Here is a 21,231-nt window from a genome sequence, read left to right as displayed (position 1 = left end):
TTGTAAATTGTTATTTCCTACCCTTAGGAAATAAGCAAAGCAGTGAATGCTTAGTAATAAATTAACAAGGAAAGTACACTAATTCATTTTAGAAAGATTTTTCTACTGGAAGGTTTTTTCAGTTAACCTTCCATCTCCCATTATCCAGAAAATTAAATTAACAAGAATGTCCAACTCCCTGAGCCAGTTGGTCTATTCGTATTTCAATGTACAACAAAGTTAATATTTACGGTCGTTAATCTAATTTTTCTCTAGAGAATCTATTCACGTGATTAATGCTTCTCCTTGCAACTCTCTCACTTACCTTGTGAATCCCTCCAATCCAGTTTTTCCTTGTCTGAGAATGGTTTAAGAATTCTGCCCTGAGTGTAAGAAAATGTTCATGGAAGTGGTCCGTGGAATACCTACCACAGAGGAGCTACTCACGGGACAAGGAAATCCACATCATTTTTCTCATCATCTAAAGCAGGGCAGTTAGACATCTGTGAGGTTCTGGTTTGTGTTCCAGCGCTGGCTGGACAATACTGACTGGCCACAATATTGTATAATATATAGTATCAGCTGTTAGGTTTAACTGTGAACCCAATGCCGTGTCCTTTCACCAAGTTTCTGGATGTGATATTTATAAGATTCCTCAAAGCTTGTGGAGCATTTCCTAGGTTCCAGAGAAGCCAGGACATAATCATAGTCCATGACCACCTACCTTAGCTCACCTTAGGGATAGTGTTAAAAAGGGGAGAACTACTGAATGAGAATATTCAGAGTTGGGCCCAGGCATGTGCGTTTTATAATTATTAAGCACACTGGAGTTTGAGAACCATAGGCTAGCCACTGTAAATGGTATAAGTTAAGAATCAACTGAGGGTAGAATTTTTTGCGGATATTCACAACCTGATTCTAAAATTTATATGGAAAGGCAAAGAAATTAAAATAGTAAAAACGTCACCAGCAAAGCCCATTAACAATTCCCGGGAAATAAAAATAAAATCTGGGTAATAAAAAAGTCTAACCTTTTCCTTTTCCTTTGTGGTTAGTCTAGTTTCACTTGCTCAGAGGGTGCCGCGTGCAGAGGCCTCGCACCTGGCACTTCAGACCAGAGTTCCTAGTGCGAAATGGTTGCGCCAGCACCTCAGTTGGGTGTGTGTGTGTGTGCAAAGATGCTGCACCCGCCCTGCAATCTGGAGCACGAGCAGCACAGCTGTGCCTGACCCTCGAGAACTCCACCCCCATCCCTGCTGATGAGATCCCTGTAAGGCAGCCCCTCCCATGGCCTTTCAGGGAGAGCAAGTGCTCTAGAGCATAAGCTTGTTACCTCTCCATTCTCTGATGAAAGAATAAAGCTTCCCTTTGCTTCTGGCCCGAACTCAGTCTCCTTCTATTGGCTCAAATGACACCATCCAGGAGGACCCTTGTTGGGATCCGACTCAAAAGGATCGGGGACAAATTTTGACACCACAGGTGGGATGGACTGTGGCCTTTTTGCCTGCACCTGTCCACTAGGCTCCAGGCTCACCCTGGCTCCAGCGGGAGGATGGCGGAGGCTTTGGGAGGTTCACAAAGCTGAGACTGGGAAGAGGCCCAGGTAATAAGGACCGCCTGACAAAACGGAATAAGGAGTTCAGGCAAAGGCATGAGGGATGCCTGAGTGAGAAAGGGTCCCAGTGTAGGTGTGCGACTGGTGACTTGACCAATTCCAGCACTAGTTTCTCTGAAATGGGCTGGGGAGCCCCGTGAGCCGCTCATAAGACCAGGAACTCCTTTACCAGGAAGCCCTGTGAGCTGCTGACAAGAACAGGAAACACCCACCACCTGACCTCTGCCCCCTTCTGCCTATGAGGCGAACCTTGGGTGATTCTTTATTGACCGAGGTTCCAGGGGCTCCCCTCCCCAGCGATCTGGTGAGTACCCTGTGGGAATCCCTCATGTTTTTAGCTCTCACCTGATGAGAAGTCGGAAAACTCCTTTTTTGGCCAAAAGGAGGAAAGAGAAGACCGCTGCCTCAGATAGCTGTGCCACTCCCTAACGGACCAAGTGGGTCAGGAACTAATGTGGCTAAGCTGCTCTGGCCCAGAGGTGGTCCTGTCTAACTTCCTCTGGGGACTAACTATCTCAAGCACAGGCTGCTACAGATTCAAGGGGGACCCCCAGTTACATCGAGGCCGTGCCATTTGGACATCTCGTATTCTGGTCTTTTGAGGAATCCATTAACAGTGTGGTGCTGGTTCCAAATTTCCTGAACTGGAAATCGTATTCGGGTCAAATCGTGTGCCAAATGTGTACCAGTAAATCACTCCAACCGCCCCCTCAGTAGTGGGAAACATCCAAAACGGAGCATCTAAGGTATGGGGAACCAAACGTCCACTATACCGAAGGGCAGCCTGTTAGGGTGCATCCTGCAGAAACATTCAGTCTTCTATGTAATACAGCCTGGCCCCAATACCAGCTGGGAGATGGAGAAAGTTGGCCCATCAATAGGTCACAAACTAGGGTGACCTACCTAGGCTTCATTCTCACAGAATGGCAGAGAAGCCTACCCCAGGAAAGAAAATAAGCCATTTTCAGTTTTGCCTCTCCTAAAACTAGAAGACAGCTTAGAGGTTTCCTGGGGATGGTCAGTTTTTGCCCTATCTGGACCCCTAACCATGGTCTAATAGCTAGGCCTCTATATGAAATGTTAAAAGGAAAAGATGATGATCCTTTTGAATGTAATTCAGAATGCCAAGGGGCCTTTCAAGAATTAAAAAAGCAATTATTTCAGGCCCCTGCCCTGGCACTCCCAGATTTAGCTAAACCCTTTGACCTTTTCATTCATGAGAGAAGGGGAATCACCCTTGGGATATTAGCTCAGAAACTGGGACCCCTTACTGGGGTGGTTGCTTATTTCTCGAAACAATTGGATCAGATTGCTAAGGGATGGCCTCCTTGCCTCTGGGCAGTAGCAGCTACTACAACCCTGCTAAAGGAGGCTGAAAGTTAACATTTGGTCAGCCAATCATTATATGGACTCCACACCAGGTTCACACTTTAGTAACTTCTAAGGGAACAGAACGGTTATTCCCCAGAAGGTCGATTCAAGTCCAGGCTATGCTTCTAGACAACCCACTTGTTATCATGAAAACCTGACACATGCTAAATCCTGCCACCTGCTACCCTGGAGGGTGATTGTATAGAAATGCGGCCCCTGGAGCATGATTGTGTAGAAACCATACCCATGATCTATTCTAGTTGCCCTGACCTAGGAAGTGATCCTTTCCCAAATGTCGAAGAGGAATGGTTCACAGAGCAGTTTTATGGGAGAGGGTAAAAGGCTAGCAGGATACGCATTAACCTCCCAGACCAAAGTCATAGAGGAACTACCCCCAGGGACTTCAGCCCAAAAGGCTGAGCTGATAGCCCTCACTTGAGCCTCAGAGCTCAGGTCAGGGAAGATCTTAAATGTTTACACAGATTCTCAGTATGCATATGCCCTCCTACAAACAAACACACACACACGGGGCTATTTGGAAGGAAAAGAGGTATGCCTACTGTGGAGAATAAAAAGGTGAAACATGGCATAAGCATACTGACACTCTTAGAAGCAGTACAGCTTCCAAAAAGTGGCAGTGATTCATTGCAGGAGGTCACCAAAAGGGGGATGCAGAGGTTATAAAGGGAAACAACAAGGAAGACGCAACTGCCAAAAGGGTGGCCCTAGAAACAGTAACTTGGCAACTACCTCTCATACCTTGAAGGCCAGATCCATCCAATTATTCCCCAATCTATACAAAGGAAGAATTAGAGCCTGAAAATGGAGCTTCAATAGAGATCCAGGAGGCCATGTGTGCCTACTTGATGAACATGGGCAATACTTCTTTCCCTAAACTGCAGCTTTTCAAGCCATCAGGGAGGCTCATCAAGGAACTTACTATGGGAGAGAAGTCCTATATAATTGGTCATTTGAGGTCATGGTAACTCCTGGCGTGAAAAGTATAATCAGTCGGATAGTTGAGACCTGCCCCATCTGCACAGTGAACAACCCCAGCACCAGACCCCCCAGAGGTCCCCACATAAGGTCCATCAGACCAGAGAAGCATATCCTGGAGAAGATGCAGGTTGATTTCACTGTCATGCTGAGAGCATCAGGCAACTTCAGGTATCTCTTGGTGCTAAGGCATACGTTTTCAGGGTGGGTAGGAGTGTTCTCTGCTGGCAGCCAAAGTGGCTAAATTATTACTAAAAGAGATAATCCCCAGGTTTGGGCTCCCAGGACCCCTATAAAGTGATAATGGTCCAGCATTTGTCTCTCAAGTGACAAAGGGGATAACGAGTGCCCTGGGCATAAAATGGACCTTGCACTCAGCCTGGAGACCCCAGTCACCAGGGGTAGTAGAGAGATCCAGTCAGACCTTGAAACAAGGCCTTAGCCAAGCTATGTCAGGAAACTCAAGAAAATTGGATTAAGTTGCTTCTAATTGCCCTGCTCCGTATTCGGTTAACTCCAAGAGATAGGTTAAAGTTTAGTGTATTTGAACTCATGTATGGTAGACCCATTCCCAAGCCTGAGACAAGGGACACCTTAACCCCCTTGAAATGGGACAACTCAAGTATACCCTCCAGATAGGAGAAACCATGAAAGCCCTCATGAAATATGGTAACCAGGTGCTGCCTGCACCCACTGACCTTGCCCTGCACCCCTTCTGGCCAGGGGCCTGGGTGAACCTAAAAACCTGGAAAGCTGGCAGTCTGCAAGACCAACTCACTCCTAAGGAGAACAGACTGCACTTGGTGATCTTAACCACCCTTTCCAAGCTGAAGTTGCAGGGATCACTCCATGGCTACACCACACTCTAGCGAAGAGGCCCCTGAGCCCCAACCTCTGGAGAAACAACCTGGGGCAATGAATCCCCTTGACTACTCATGGGAACCTCTCTCTGACCCGAAGCTTCTCTTCCAAAAAACAACAAAAGTGTGACCAGGGATATTCAGGCCATGGCAGTGAGCCTCAACATCAGAGCACACTTTTGCCTACAGGCAAAAGACCCAGATAACTGCATTTTTAGGAAAGAAAATTGACATGTGACCATTATTCTCCTGCTAATATTTGGACCATGTATTATTTATTTTTATTGAAGTATAGTTGATGTTCAGTATTATATGTCACAGGTGTACAATATAGTGATTCACAATTTTTAAAGGTTATCCTCCATTTATAGTTATTATAAAATATTGGCTATATTCCCCGTATTGTACAATATATCCTTGTACCTTATTTTATACCTAATAGCTTGTACCTCTTACTCCCGTACCCCTGTATTGCCCCTCCCCCCTCCCCACTGGTAACCACTACTTCTTAAAATTGTCTGGTGCCCTTTGTCTCCAAAAGGTTAGACAAAAGGTGGTCACTCAGGGATACCAACAGTCAGGGCTGAGGTCTGGTGACCATCAAATGTATCTAAAGGCAGCTGAGGAGAAGTTCCGCTCCTTGCCCTCAGCAGAAAGCAGTTACAGAAGATGGACCTGCACCCCTCAGCGCCCCTCAAGAATGAGGAGCAGGACAAAAGACAGAGGAGGGATTTGCCACTGGCAAAGCCCATTAACAATTCCCAGGCAATAAAAATAGAATCTCGGTAGTAAGATAAAGTCTAACCTTTTTCTTTTCCTTTGTGCTTTGTCTAGTTTCACTTGCTCATGGCGGGGCGGGGGGGCGGCGTGCAGATGCCTTGCACCCAGCACTTCAGACCAGAGTTCCTAGTGTGAAATGGCTGCGCCGATACCTCAGCTCAGCCGGCCGAGCGCAGGGACGCTGCACATGACCCAATTCAAGATGGCGGCGGCGGCGAGCCGTGTGCAGAGACGCTGTGCCCGCACTGTGGTCTGGGGTGATCTGGAGCGTGAGCAGCGCAGCTGCACCTGCCAGGCAAGAGCTCCGCCCCCTTCCGCCACTGAGGCGATCCATTTAAAGCAGCCCCGCCCACGGCTGGCCTTTTTGGGGAGAGCATGTGCTCTAGAGCGTGAGCTCGCATCTCCATTCTTTGATCGAAGAATAAAGATTTCCTTTGCTTCTGAACCGAACTGGGTCTCATTCTATTGGCACGAGTGACACCAGGCAGAAGGACCCTTGTTGGGGACTGACTAGGGAGGGTTGGTAATAAAAATAATTTTGGAAAAGAACAAGGTTGAAAGATTCTTAGTACCTGGTTACAAGACTTCCTAAAAAGTCTTTTTAAATAAAAACTGTGTGGTATTGGTAAAACGGTAAGTATACAGATCAGTAAAACAGAATAGAGGATCCAGAAATAGACCCACACAAATATGGTCTATTGGGTTTTGACAAAAGGGCAAATGCAATTCAATGGAAGGACAGTTGTTTCAATAAAAGGTGCAGGAACAATTGGATGCCCAAATGCAAAAAGTGAACCTCAAACCATGCTCCAAACTTATACAAAAATTAACTCAAAATGGGTCATGGGCCTAAATAAGAATGTAAAACTATAAAACTTTGAGAAGAAAACATAGGAGAAAATCTTTGTGAGTTTGAGTTAGGCACAGAGTTCTTAGAGTAGCAAAAGCATGATTCCCAAAAGAAAAAAATTAATAAATGGAACTTGATCAAAATTTAAAGCTTTGTAAAGTTAAGTTATAGACTGGGGGAAATATTTGCATATCACATATCTGACAAAGGATTTTTATCCAAAATATATAAGGAACTCTCAAAACTCAACAGTAAGAAAGCAAACAACTCAATTTAAAAATAGGCAGAAGATTTGAACAGATATTTCATTAAAGAAGATAATTCATGGATGGCAAATAAGCACATGGAAAGGTGCTCAGTATCATTATTTGTTAGGGAAATGCAGATTAATAGCACAATGACAAAATACCATACATCTATTAGAATGTCTAAAGCAAAACAAACTGACAAAGTTACAGAAACCCATATATTGCCGATAAGTGGTACAGCTACCTTATTAGGAAACTCTGGCAGTTTCTTAAAAAGTTAAACATAGATTTATCATATTACCCCACAATCCCACTCTTAGTTATTTATCCAAGAGAAATGAAAACTTATGTTCACCCAAAACCTGTATGCAAATATTTACAACTGGAAACAACCCAAAGGTCCTTCAGCTAGTGAATGGATAAACAAGCTGTGGAGCATCTGTGGAACACTACGCAGCAACAAAGAATTAACTACTGATACAGTCACTGAAATGGACGACTCTCAAAAGCACTTTTCTAAGTGAACTAAGCCATATCCAAAGGCTACACACTGCACCATTCCCTTTATATAACAATCAGGAAGGGGCAAAACTACAGGGATGAAGGATGGACCAGTGGTCTCCAGGAACTAAGGGAAAGGGGAGTTTTTGACTACAAAGAGGCAGCATGTATGATGGAGTTTCTTAGCGTTATGGAACTGTTCTGTATTTTAATTGTGGTGGTGGTTACAGGGCTTTTCATGTTTGTCATGACGCAGAACTGTATGCCAAAAAGTGTGAATTTTACTTATATGAATTAAAAAAGAAGAATCAGGGCTTCCCTGGTGGCGCTGTGGTTGAGAGTCTGCCTGCCAATGCAGGGGACATGGGTTCGAGCCCTGGTCTGGGAGGATCCCACATGCCGAGGAGCAACTGGGCCCGTGAGCCACAGCTACTGAGCCTGCGCGTCTGGAGCCTGTGCTCTGCAACAAGAGAGGCCACGATGGTGAGAGGCCCGCACACCGCGATGAAGAGTGGCCCCCGCTTGCCGCAACTGGAGAAAGCCCTCGCACAGAAGCGAAGACCCAACACAGCCATGAATAAATAAATAAATAAATTAAAAAAAAAAAAAAGAAGAATCAGCTAAGGCATATCTCATTAAGACCTGCCAACAAACTGAAACCAGTATTTATTAAGCACCTATTATGAGTAGGGCCTAGACTAGTGGTATGAGGAAAACAAAGCCTTCTAATAAGCTCCTTCTCTCCGTAGACACCAGTCCACTGGAAGACACAAACAGGTACACAAATAACTACTATTTACTTAGGATATGTGCCTAACAAAGGAACAGTGAAGGTGTAAATGGAGAACACTGGATTCTTACAAGGAGAATTGTAAGCTTGGAGAAGTGTAAGGCTGAATCACAGCAGAAATAAATCAGATTGTACACTCATCAAAAATCAGATGGGAAAAGGTTATGAGGATGGAAAAATGTGATTACTGATCAGGGAGGGTAAGGTAATAAAAGCAAACTAAATGTAATGAGATTGAATCAATGCATGTAATGCTATTTTTTAAAAAGGCAAGTCAAATAATTCACTACTGATTCCCCACCAGGAAGGGAAATGAATAGATAAAGTTTGTGGTATGAAGGTGTGTTGACTTTAGGTTCTATGAGCAATTTCTTTATCCCCTCCTCCCCCATAAAAATAGTTCCTCTGAAAACTACTGATGGAAAAAAAGGCAGGTCTTCTGTAAGTTGAATATAAAGGTTATTATCAGGAGAGACCTCTGTCCCTCCTGGGTGCAAGGGAGTCATCTGGTAGATAGATCCCAAAGAGGACGTTGATATCAAAGAGGTATAAAATGAAAACTCCCCCTTTATAGCATCATGTGTCTGGGATAGTGGTTCTCAAATCATGGACCCTGGACAGCCACAAAACTTCATTTGGGAACCTGTTAGAAATACAGGCTTTATGCCAAACCTACTGAATCAGAAACTCTGGGGTTAGGCCCAGCAATCTGTTTCAGCAAGCCCTCTGTGTAATTCCAATAAATATTTGAGAATTTTGAGAGTTTGAGAAGATGTCAAAACTGAATGCCGTCCTTAACTATTGTAACCAGCTGAAGCTGAAAAAGGAACATCAACTTCTAGTGAGCCCTCACTCAGACCCTCACTGGGCCTAACTAAAGACTCTCCAGATCAATGGACAGTGGGGCTTGTTTTAATGGATCATGTTAAGACTTAGGGTCTGGCTCCATTCTATCCAAAGGATTAGTTTTCAACGCTTACTTAGCATAACCACCTTGAATCCCCTCCACCTTTCTAAAGCACTTACAAATTCTGACTTTTCCCCCTCAGCAAACTAGTCACTGAATTTTTTTTTTTTTTTAAACTGATGAGTGTTTTCTTGTCAGGCAAAGAAATAAACTTTACTCTGCTTTCTTTTTTTACTGTTAAAGCTCTGGTGGTCTTTGTTTCATTCTTTTACAGAGACCAGGTAGTTAGCAAGTGACTCTGGGATGTAAGTTTGCTTTTTCATCCCTAGACAAGTTCTTTAGACCTATATTCTAATCCTTGTGTCAACCCAAATTGTTGGAAGGCCTTGGGCAAGCTACTTAACATCCCTGAAAGTCAGTTTTCTCATCTGAAAAGAGCAAGCAGGTAATTATCCTACCCACCTCAACTGGCATAATGGCTGTGAAATTGCTAAGTGGGAAGTGGATACACACACAAGCATTATTATCATTTTGTGGGCCTTTCTCAACACTGCACTTAGTACCCTCAGTTTCACCCCTCCCCACCCCCGTCATCAGACCACCCCACAGGGAAAGCCTGTAGTCTGGGCATGGTCCAGACTCCTCTGGAGGCCCAGCCAGCAGGGCAACCATCATTGTTTTAGAATTGCTCTGGGTGAATGGAATAGCAGAAAACATTCCAGCCTGAGGGATCATGGATAAAAACATTAGACGACTATAAGAATACATTATAGACTTGCCATCAGAACTTGGAAATGACCTGGCAAATCTGTGTGTAGTTTACACTAAGAAATGTTCTTCTTATCCTTGGAATGAGCAATTGGCTTATAGCAAATCTTCTGAGCTTCCCCCAAAGGCGATCCAATGAAGTGTTCTGCATGCAGAGTATCTCATTACCTGACACAAACAAATAGGGTACAGCTGATGTCAGTGTCTAGTGGTCCTAGGAAATAAACTGCTGCTTCTGGTAAATAGGTGGTAATTTATGTTGAATTATTTGCTAAGGGCCAAATTAGTCCCTTGTAGTGTGCACAGCATTTCTGAAGAATGAAAAATAAATGTTTTTCTGCTTAAATAATACCATGATCCAAAGCAATTATAACTGTAATGTATCTGACATAGGAGTGATCCTAACACTTCCCCAGGGCCTTTACGAATAAGAGGATCTTTCTAAAGCATGCTAATGTTAAAAAGAAAGTAGATCTCTAGGCTTGGCTTAAAAGAGGCAAGCAGAGAATAAGTTCAACGAAGAAGGGAAAGTAACTTATTTATCTAGCACTTACTGTGTGCTAGGCACTGCACTAAATGACACACATGTTAACCTTATCCTCACAATAATCTGTGAGGTAAGGATATTCCCCCTCATTTTAACAGAATAGGACACTGCGGCTCAGAGCAGTTAAGCATCTTCCACAAAGTCAAACAGCACACAGTTTATGGCAGAGCTGAGATTCAAATTCAGTAAGTGGTCTCTTATCTAGACAGTTGCGACAGCCCCTGTGCCAGATAGTTTCCCTGTGCTCCTCCAGATCCTCTCTGTACACTTCTCCATCTTACTCTGTTCCCACAAAGGCTGCACCAACTTGCTTGCTGGTTTCCCATTGTGTTTGACCAGTAGAGATTATTGGCAGGAGGTGCGAAAGAGGAAGGAGAGTAAGGCAAAGGTTTTTCTGCTCCCCTCCCCAGCTCTCTCCTGCTCCACCAACCAAAAGTCTTAGCTCCTCTCTGCACAGGATGCTTCCTCTGTGTTTTGATAACCACTCCCTCCTCTGAGGGCCCTACACCCTGGCCACACCGTCTCAGATCTCGCAGTTTCAGTGTGCCTACAGTTACAGTAAATTTTAGCTCCACCAGCTTATAAGACATCAAAGCTTGGAAAGGATGGCCCCTCCATTTTGTTGTTGTTTTGTTACTGGTTCTGATTCAAATGAAGTTGTTGAACGATGGACACATTCCGTGTGTCCTCCACAGTGTTCTACCTGAACAGCTCCTGGTTCAATGTTTAGAGAGTGTCTCTTCCTCTGGCTACAGCTCCCTGAGAGAAACTAAATGGTTTTTATGAGCAAAAGCACCTCACTGAATCATATGTGGTTTCTGAATGATGGCGTTCTGAATTTGGTGAAAAATAATAACAGAACCTGACATTTATACAAAGTTCTATAGCTTTACATTTATTACTTTCTGTTTAAGGGTATATCAGAAGGTAGATGCATGTCCAGAAAAAAATAGCTGAACGCGAAGCTACAGTAGTTATTTTTTTAAAGACAGGTAATGTCCGAACTCTCATCAAGACACATAATAGCTGATGAAGGTCTTTCCCCTGAACTATTTTCATTAAGCTAATGAAACTGGTCTGTCTTGGCAGTGCTAACTCACTCCTGTTTTCTGAGTGAATTCATTACCCATGACTTCAGAAGAATAAAGAGGAAAGGGAAGCAGACTATTAAACAGGACAGATGCAATAAGTAGTTTTGCACATTAATGCTATATAGGAACAAATAAAATCTTTGGTGATCAGCAAATGTAATAGTCCTAACATTTTCAAAGGTGTCACTCTTAAAAGTCTAATGGCAGGCATGGATGGGCAATAATTTTTTAAAAATTGGTTTCATCATATTTTTGTGCTTGAAATGACACGGCATTTTGGAATCATCATCTTACCTGAATATAGTTATTCTATTATTAGAAAATTATAGCACTTAACAAAAGAAAGGAAGATAGAAACGGGTAATATTTTAAAATATGTTTAATTATGAAATGTCCCCTTTAACCTCTAGAAATACTTCTTACCTCAACATCTACTTTGTCTGATATTAATTTAACGACTTCAGATTTACTTTGATTAGTATTTGGGTAGGATATCTTTTCTCATCCTTTTATTTTTCAATCTTTCTCATCTTTCTCTCTAATGTGTGGCTCTTGTTAATAGCATTTAGCTGGTTTTTGTGTTTTTATTTGCTCTGACAAACTTTGTCTTTTAATTGGATCATAGACCACTGACATTTAAAATAATTAATAGTTAATGATACAGTTTAAGTCTAACACTTGCTATTTCTCTCCTATCTGCCCTCTTGTGCTTTCTTCTTTTATTTCTCATTTCTTGCCTTCTTTTCTTTTTTTTTAACATCTTTATTGGAGTATAATTGCTTTACAGTGTTGTGTTAGTTTCTGCTGTATCACAAAGTGAATCAGCTATATGCATACGTATACCCCATATTCCCTCCCTCTTGCATCTCCCTCCCACCCTCCTTATCCCACACCTCTAGGTGGTTGCAAAGCATGGAGCTGATCTCCCTGTGCCATGCATCTGCTTCCCACTAGCTATCTATTTTATATTTGGTAGTGTATATATGTCAGTGCTTCTCTCACTTCGTCCCAGCTGACCCTTCCCCTCCCTGTGTCCTCAAGCCCATTCTCTACGTGTGTGTCTTTATTCCTGTCCTGCCCATAGGTACATCAGAACCAGTTTTTTTTTAAGATTCCATATATATGTATTAGCATATGGTATTTGTTTTTCTCTTTCTGGCTTACTTCACTCTGTATGAGAGACTCTAGGTTTATCCACCTCACTACAAATAACTCAATTTCATTTCCTTTTATGGCCGAGTAATATTCCATTGTATATATGTGCCACATCTTCTTTATCCATTCATCTGTTGATGGATGCTTAGGTTGCTTCCATGTCTGGCTATTGTAAATAGTGCTGCAATGAATATTATGGTGCATGTCTCTTTTTTTTTTTTAACGTAAATTTATTGTTATTATTATTATTTATTTTGTTAGTTTTGGCTGCATTGGGTCTTCATTGCTGTGCGCGGGATTTCTCTAGTTGCGGCGAGCGGGGGCTATTCTTCGTTGCGGTGTGCGGACTTCTCATTGCAGTGGCTTCTCTTGTTGCGGAGCACGGGCTCTAGGCATGCGGGCTTCAGTAGTTGTGGCTCGTGGGCTCAGTAGTTGTGGCTTGCGGGCTCTAGAGCGCAGGTTCAGTAGTTGTGGTGCACGGGCTTAGTTGCTCCGCGGCATGTGGGATCTTCCTGGGCCAGGGCTGGAACCCGTGTCCCTTTGTATCTGTCTTTAAGGTGGAAGCCAATAGCACTCTGCAACTTGCATAAACAGATGGGGCAAAGGTCGAGGGGACGCTGGTCAGCTTCTTCCAAGTGGTCGGAGCCTTGCATCAAGCATGTGAGCCACTGGCAGTGCTGAAGTCCAAAGATATGTCCAATCTCATGGGTTAAAGTCTTACAGGACTGAAGCAGCAAAACACTGGCCACTTCAGGAACGTAATAATTATCAAAAACTGAGTAGTCACGTGAAGATTTCTTCTGCAGCTTCTTCAGTTTGCCTTCATAGTGTGAGATGTAAAAATCACTGCCGTACCTGGCAAAGCTGAATATCCCCACACCATCTGTCAAAGAGGCCTGTCCAGAGACAAAATTCCAGGAGTCTCTTGGGTAAAGATCGATCATTATTATTCCCACAACACAAAAAGCATCTTCAGGTTTCTTCTTTTTTAAGAACTTCAGGATCTGCCTTGCATGAATCTGTAGGTTCTGTGTGTTATCATTGATTCTAAAGGAACACCTCGTTGCAGAGACAGGAACTGGTTCTAGGGGTTTTACCGTCAAGCCATAGAAAAATGCTTCACAGTAGCCCTTGAACCATTTCACATATTCTTCACTGATACTTCCGGTGTTTCCTAGCGATCCAATGCACTGTATATAAATACTGTGCTTCTGTGGAGAAGGTGTCTTTCTGTAAGGATCATTGAAAAACTCTGCAAAGTCTTGGGGAGCCTCAGGATGGGAGGTTATCCAGTCTGACTGTGAATGCAAAGTAATGGGTCCAAAGAGATTACTGTCTGGCCGGAAGGCTTCATCCATCAGACGCTTTTCCCCAGCATCTAACTTCTCATACTGTGACACAAGTGCTGGGTTCTTTGAGATGAGAGCTGTCTTTAGTGTGTGTTCAGAGTGCCGTACTGTTTGCATAGTGACAGGCTTCTTCCATTCACATCGCATGCCTGCGCAGAGATTTCATCCTTCCCTTTGAACGGGTCAGACAGCTGTTCCACCGCGAGGCTTCAGGGAGAGGACGGCTCCCTCTCAAGTTTCTGCCTCACAAGGACCGGCATGTCTGGGCCCGGGTGGGAGTGCGTGGTGTGGGTGCCTTCACCCCCGTCACCCTCATGCCATCACCGTCATCCCGCCGGGCGTCGACGCCGCCCACCCTGCGCCGTGCCCTGCTCCGTGCCCTGTGCCCGACACCATGCCCCGCCCCTTCGCGCCACATGTCTCTTTTTGAATTATGGTTTTCTCAGGGTATATGCCCAGTAGTGGGATTGCTGGGTCCTATGGTAGTTCTATTTTTAGTTAAGGAACCTCCATACTGTTCTCCATAGTGGCTGTATCAATTTACATTCCCACCAACAGTGCAAGAGGGTTCCCTTTTCACTAAACCCTCTCCAGCATTTAATGTTTGTAGATTTTTTGATGATGGCCTTTCTGACCGGTGTGCGGTGATACCTCATTGTGGTTTTGATTTGCACTTTTTAATGATTAGTGATGTTGAGCATCCTTTCATGTATTTGTTGGCAATCTGTATATCTTCTTTGAAGAAATGTCTATTTAGGTCTTCCGCCCACTTTTAGATTGGATTGTTTGTTTTTTTGATATTGAGCTGCATGAGCTGCTCGTATATTTTGGAGATTAATCCTTTGTCAGTTTCTTCGTTTGCAAATATTTTCTCCCATTCTGAAGGTTGTCTTTTTGTCTTGTTTATGGTTTCCTTTGCTGTGCAAAAACTTTTAAGTTTCATTAGGTCCCATTTGTTTATTTTTGGTTTTATTTCCATTTTTCTAGGAGGTGGGTCAAAAAGGATCTTGCTGTGATTTATGTCAAAGAGTGTTCTGCCTATGTTTTTCTCTAAGAGTTTTATAGTGTCTGGCCTTATATTTAGGTCTTTAATCCATTTTGAGTTTATTTTTGTGTATGGTGTTAGGAAGTGTTCTAATTTCATTCTTTTACATGTAGCAGTCCAGTTTTCCCAGCACCACTTATTGAAGAGGCTGTCTTTTCTCCATTGTATATTCTTGCCTCCTTTATCAAAGATAAGGTGACCATATGTGCGTGGGTTTATCTCTGGGCTTTCTATCCTGTTCCATTGATCTATATTTCTGTTTTTGTGCCAGTACCATACTGTCTTGATTACTGTAGCTTTGTAGTATAGTCTGAAGTCCAGGAGCCTGATTCCTCCAGCTCCGTTTTTCTTTCTCAAGATTGTTTTGGCTATTTGGTGCTGAGATGAGGACCTCCAGGAGGCCTCACTCTGATTGATATTCTGCGGGGGCTGAAGTTCTCTGTTAGTCCAGCGGTTTGGACTTGGAGCTCCCACCACAGGAGCATGGGCCCGACCTCCGGCCTGGGAACCAAGATCCTGCAAGCTTCATGGCATGGTTAAAAAAAAAGGAAGAAAGAAAGAAAAAAAGGAGCAGTACAATATCAAAGAATAAAAAATAAAATAAAATTAGAAAGATAAAGAATATATTAGGAAAAATAAAACTATAATTGAAACAACTGCAACTAGGTAAAATAAAGCCACAGCAGAAAAAAGAAAAAAAAAGTGGGGGCGGGGGGGCAACAAGCCAAAAGGAGAGATCACTAACAAAGTATAAAGAATAAAATAAAATCAGAAAAGTAAAAGATTTATTAGGAAAAATAAAAATATAAAAGAATCAACAAGGTAAAACAGAACCCCAATCTAAAAAAGGAAAAAAAAAAAAAAGCCTTGGGTGTGGAGGCAGAGTTTAGGTGGGGGGTGGAACTTAGGCAGCGGCAGGGTTTAGGGTGGGGTAGGACCTAGGCGGTGGCGGGTGAAGTTTGAGTGTGGCACGGGGCCTCTGCTTAGGACATGCATGGAAGGGGAGATGCAGTACATGGAAAGAAGGCCCTCTGGAGTGTGGGGTTCCAGAGTCTGGATGTAGGGCCCTGAGTGAGGGTGTGTGGATGGGGTTTAGGCCCAGCTCGTGGGAGGGGGTCTCCGAGTGTAGAGGTGGGGCCCTGGGTGGGGGTGTAGGGGTGGGGCTTGGGCTCTGCACGGCAGGAGGGAGGCTCCGAGGGCAGAGGATTAGGCCTGGGAGCCCAACAGGCTTCCCAGCGCCTAAGTGGACAGGGAAAGCACTCACCTCGTTCCCTTCTGTTCCTTCACGCTCCCCCCACCGTCTCCTCCAGGGTCTACCCCATCCCCGCTGGACCCCTAACTGTGGGTGGGTCCCACTGGGTGTAGGAACTCCTTCCCTTCCCCAGCCACCACTCAGGGGTGCCGTCCTGGAGGTCCGGCCTTTACTTCTGCTCCCCTTTCCCTCCCTCCCACTCCCACAGGACCCACGCAGCTGGCAGGGGCCTAGGTGGGCAGAGAATCAGGCCCGGTATCTCAACGGGTTCCTGGGGGTCCAACTGTCTTGCCTTCTTTTGGATTATGAAAACATTTTTTATTATTCCATTTTTCTTCTTCATGTTTTAGTTACACATTCCTACAATAGTTCTTTTAGTGGTTACCCTAGAGATTACAATATGCCTTCTTGATGTATTACCGTCTACCTTAAGTAAGTACTTTTGATTTTACCACTTCCTAAATAAGGCAAGAAACTTTGCAACAGTTAAACTGCATTTATCACCCTCCCACAGTTTGAGCTATTATTACCATTGTATTGTATTTTAGTTCTACATATGGGGTTATTATTGTTTTGATGTAAACAGTCAACATTCTTGTACATTTAACCACACATTTACCCTTTCCAGTGCTCTTCGATGCTAACATCTGATATCATTTTCCTTTAGCCTGAAGAACTTCGTGGTGTTTCTTTTGGTTTACAGCTGCTGGCATTGAATTCTCTCATGTTTTGTTTGTCTGGAAACATCTTTACTTAACCTTCATTTTTATTTTTACATCTGTATTGTGGCATAATTTACATGTAATAAAATTCACCTACATTTTAGATGTATAGTTTGATGAATTTTGGTAAATTGCATGCATACATGTACAGAGTCATGCAGCCAGCCCCCCACAATCCAGTTTCAGCACACTTCTTTCACTCACCAAAAGCTCCCTTCTGCCCTTTTGCAGTACATCCTTTCCGCCAGGGAACCACTGATGTGCTTCAGGTCATTATAGTTTTGCCTTCTCTAGAATTTCATACAAATGGAATCATATAGTACGTTATGACTTTTGTGACTAGGTTCTTTCATTTAGCATGATGCTTTTGAGATTCATCCATGCTGTTATGTGTATCAGTAGTTCATTCCTCTTAATTGCTGAGTAATATTCTATTGCATAGATATGCTATATTTTGATTACCTGTTCACTAGATGATGAATATTTGTATTATTACCATTTGTGGTTATTATGAATGTTTATGCTATATTCAAATACAAGTCTTATGAGGACATATTTTTATTTTTCTTAGGTAAATATCTAGGAATGAAATCGCTGGACTATGTGGTACGTATATGTTTAACTTTTAAAAAAACTGCCAAACTGATTTTCCAAGTGGTTGTACCACTTTGCATGCCTGCTTATAATGTATGAGGATTCCAGTTTCTCCATATTCACCAAGGCTTCATATTGTCAGTCTTTTTAATTTCAGCTGTCTTACTGGGTAAACTGTAGTTTTAATCTGCATTTTTCTAATGACTACAATTTGGGGCATCTTTTCATGGGCTTGTGGGCCAACTATATAGCTTCTTTGGTAAAATGTTTGCTCAAATCTTTTGTCCAATTTGTTTTTGTCGAATCTTGAGAGTTATTTATATATTCTGAATACAAGTCCTTTATCAGATACATATTTCGTTTTGCAAATATTTTCTTTCTATCTGTGGTTCACCTATTCATTTTCTTAATGCTGTGTTTTGATATTAGTATGGTGGATTATACTGAATAATTTTGAAATATTGAACTAACATTGCATTGCCAGGATAAACTTCCTTGATTGTGGTGTATTATTCTTTTTATATATTACTGGATTCAATTGCTAATATCTTGCTGGAATCTTTGTGTTTCTGTTTATAAGGTATATTAGTCTCCAGTTTTCTTTCCTAGTACTATCTTTGTCTGGTTTTGGTATTGGGATAAAGCTGCCCTCATAAAGTAAGTTGGGAACTGTTCCCTCATCTTATATTTTCTGGAAGAAACTGTAGAAATAATGTTATTTATTCTTTAAACATTTGGCAAATTCACCAGTGGAACCATCTGGGTTTAGGGCTTCCTTTTTTGAAAGATTTTAAACCATAAATTCAATCTCTTTAATATCTATTTAATCTTTAGTACATCTCATAGTTTGTAATTTTCAAGAAATTAGTCAATTTAATTGAAGTTGTTGAATTTTTGTGTGTAGAGTTGTTCTTCATAGTATTCCCTCAATATTCTTTTAATGTCTATAGGGTCTGTAGTCATATTCCTCTTTCATTCCTGATATTGGCAATCCCTGCCTACTGCTGGATTTATCAAGTTTTATTGAGTTTTTTGTTTCATTGATATTTATCTATTGGTTTTCTGTTTTCAATTTCATTGATTTTTTGCCCATATCTTTATTTTTTCCATTCTTCTGCTGTTTGGGGTTGATTTAGCTCATCTTTTTAAAAGTTTCTCAAGGTGGAAGTTTAGATTGTTGATTTGAGAACTTTCTTCTTTGCCAATATAAGCATTTAATGCTATAAATCTCTCTCTAAGCAATGCTTTAATTGCATCCACAAATTTTGATGTGTTGTATTTTCCATTTTTGTTCAGTTCTAGATATTTTCTAATTTTTGCTTTAGAAAAGTATTTTAAATAATTCAAGAGGAGAAGAATACTCTTATATTTACCTATGTATGTGTTATTTTTGTTGCTCTCTCTTCATTTCTGATATCCCAAGTTTCCTTCCTCTGGTATCATTTTGCTTCAGTCTGAAGGACTTCCTCTAGCAATTATTTTTGGGCAGGTCTGCTGGCTCTTAGTTTTCCTTCATTGAGAATGTCTTTATTTCACCTTCCTTCCTGAAAGTATTTTTGCTGGATATAGAATTCTGGCTTGACAGTGTTATTTCTTTCTTCACTTTAGGAATGTTGTTCCACTTCCTTCTGTCCTCCATAGTATCTAATAAGAATTCCAAGTTCTTATTAGAACAAGTTTAACTGAACAAGTTTAAGTTCAGTTCTTAAACTTGTATGCTGTTTGGAGTCAGCATGGGCATGGGCATATGCACTTGGAAGTGAGCCCAAGAATTCATAAGCAACTTTATAGGGTTCCTTTCCCAATCTCCTCCCTGTGGCAATCTCTTCAGTACTTTCTGGTTACCTGGAATTCTCCAACCAGAAAGTTGGAGCTTTTTATTGACTCTGTTGCACAATTTTTGCAATTACACTGATGTCCAGGATCAACCAGCAGGAGGACAGAGAGAAAACAAAAAGCAACAGGGGTCTGTCCCACACAGGTGATCACAGCTCCTCTGATCAGAGACGAAGGTTCCCCTCCCTCAGCATTTTAGAATCCTGCAGGTCCAACCGTCACTACAGATGCTGCCACTGCCACTGCCACCATGGGATTTCTTAGGGGCTGGCGTGTGAGAGAATGGAGAAAAGAAAAAAGGCGGGTTTCCCCCACTCTCTCAGAGCATTAGGAGACTCTTCTCTGTTCTTTGAGCCAGAGCTAGAGGGTTTCTCCTGGAGCTCCCTCTGTGCAGATACCCACATTTAGGTTTTATGCTGCTTATTGGAGCAAAACAATGACAAACTCACTATCAGTTTGATAGTACTTCAAATTCTAGTCCTCTTCCCCAATCACCAACTACTATTTAATTTTCAGAGTCCTCAAAAATCTGCTCTATATATTATGTCCAGGTTTTTTGTTTTGTTTTGTTTTGTTTTGTTTTAGCTGCATCCATTGTGGAATATGTGGAATACTCCATTGTACCTGGAATTGGAAAATTCTATCTTGTTTGAGCCACTGAATTACTGTTGGGTCCCTGGTTACAGCAGCTGGGCCTATCCTAACTTACTGAGCCAATTCCACCATTCCTTTGTTCTTGCAATGCATCTACTCTGCAATCCTTTAACCTTGGATCAATCCTAAAATCCACCTATCTGCCCCCTACACCCAGAATGATGAGCTGGGCTGGAGAAAATTCCTCCAACCATGTGGGCTGGTGGCCTTTCACTTGTTAAATATCTCTGCCCAGCTCTCTCCTGTTCTTCACAGAAATTACTATTAATATTTGTCTTGGACCTTTATTGCTATCCTTTCACTCTCGCAGCAGATGTCTTTACCTCCTATGTCTTAGAGAAAACTAGGTGGCTTCTTACTGCTCACCTATAGATGTGTCTTCCCTTCTGTTTTAAATAGGCATCCCTCTTTCCCGCCTCCTGTTGAAGGAGCTAATGCTTCTTATGCTCTGGATCCTATCTCCTCCTGCCTTCTCAATATTATCCATAAATTATTATCCCTCTTTCTTCCATCTTCCACTTGTCTTCTCCAACGGCTCCTATACTTCAGCATATAATATGGACAGTCTTTATCTTATCTCAAATATTGCAAACATCTCCTAATATTCCTTCTGCATTAGTCAGATTAATTAGATTAAGGTAATCTAACAGTGTTAACAATATTTGGATCACTGACGCTTAACACACACACAAATTATTTTTTTACTCATGCAAAGTTCAGTGTAGGTGTTCTTGGTTGGGTGGTTCTCCTGGGCACCTCTTCTCTGACTCAGGGATCCAGGTTCCTCCCATCTTGTGACACGACCGTCTTCACCATGAGACCTCCAGGGCTGCTGTGGAAGGGAAGACAGTATGAGGTAGATTCACTTAACCACCTTGGCTCAGAATGCCCTATACACTTTTACTCACATTCCTTTAGCCAGAGCTAGCCACATGGTTCCACCTGGAAAGATCTAGGAAATGTTGACACTCGTGGAGCAAATGCTTCCCTGCATCATGAATATTCAGTAGTCAGCCAACTATTTCAGCTACACTCCTTACCTCTGATCTTACCATATATCCATCCACACGGAATCTATCGTGGTCTTCTTCCCACAGACCTGATCATGTCACTTCCCCGTTTAGCACCCAATTACAGCTGACTGCTAACTGAATGAAATCCAAACCTTTTATCAAGGTATTCAATACCATTTAGGATCTAGCCCTTCCAGCCCTATCTCCTATAAGGTCTTGTCTTAGGCATTAGTCCCATCAAACTGCTTCTAATTCCCAGTTATTGGGAACAAGTTACAATTACTGTTACTTGCCTCTTTACATTAGCA

The 21,231-nt window shown here is 42.4% G+C and overlaps 1 protein-coding gene and 1 long non-coding RNA gene across 2 annotated transcripts in view; both read right to left on the bottom strand.

The window, feature by feature from the left end:
- Nucleotides 1–1,509: 1,509 nt before the first annotated feature.
- Nucleotides 1,510–13,990, bottom strand: LOC102997325 (archaemetzincin-2-like). Its single transcript, XM_057544932.1, has 2 exons — nucleotides 12,977–13,990; nucleotides 1,510–1,596 (listed from the first exon to the last, which is right to left on the bottom strand). Exons 1-2 carry the CDS (start codon nucleotides 13,952–13,954, stop codon nucleotides 1,510–1,512), a joined length of 1,065 nt encoding a protein of 354 aa, XP_057400915.1. The 5' UTR covers nucleotides 13,955–13,990.
- A 5,581-nt stretch (nucleotides 13,991–19,571) lies between these two features.
- Nucleotides 19,572–21,231, bottom strand: part of LOC130708151 (uncharacterized) — a 41,434-nt gene continuing 39,774 nt past the window's right edge. Inside the window, exon 3 of the long non-coding RNA XR_009008235.1 lies at nucleotides 19,572–20,742. This is a non-coding gene — a long non-coding RNA (uncharacterized LOC130708151). The remainder of the gene's footprint in view (nucleotides 20,743–21,231) is intronic.

Source organism: Balaenoptera acutorostrata, chromosome 4 (genome assembly GCF_949987535.1).
Source record: "Balaenoptera acutorostrata chromosome 4, mBalAcu1.1, whole genome shotgun sequence".
NCBI classification, from domain to species: Eukaryota; Metazoa; Chordata; class Mammalia; order Artiodactyla; family Balaenopteridae; genus Balaenoptera; species Balaenoptera acutorostrata.
The sequence above is the reverse complement of the archived record's forward strand: the minus strand, read 5'-3'. Positions and strand labels throughout refer to the sequence as shown.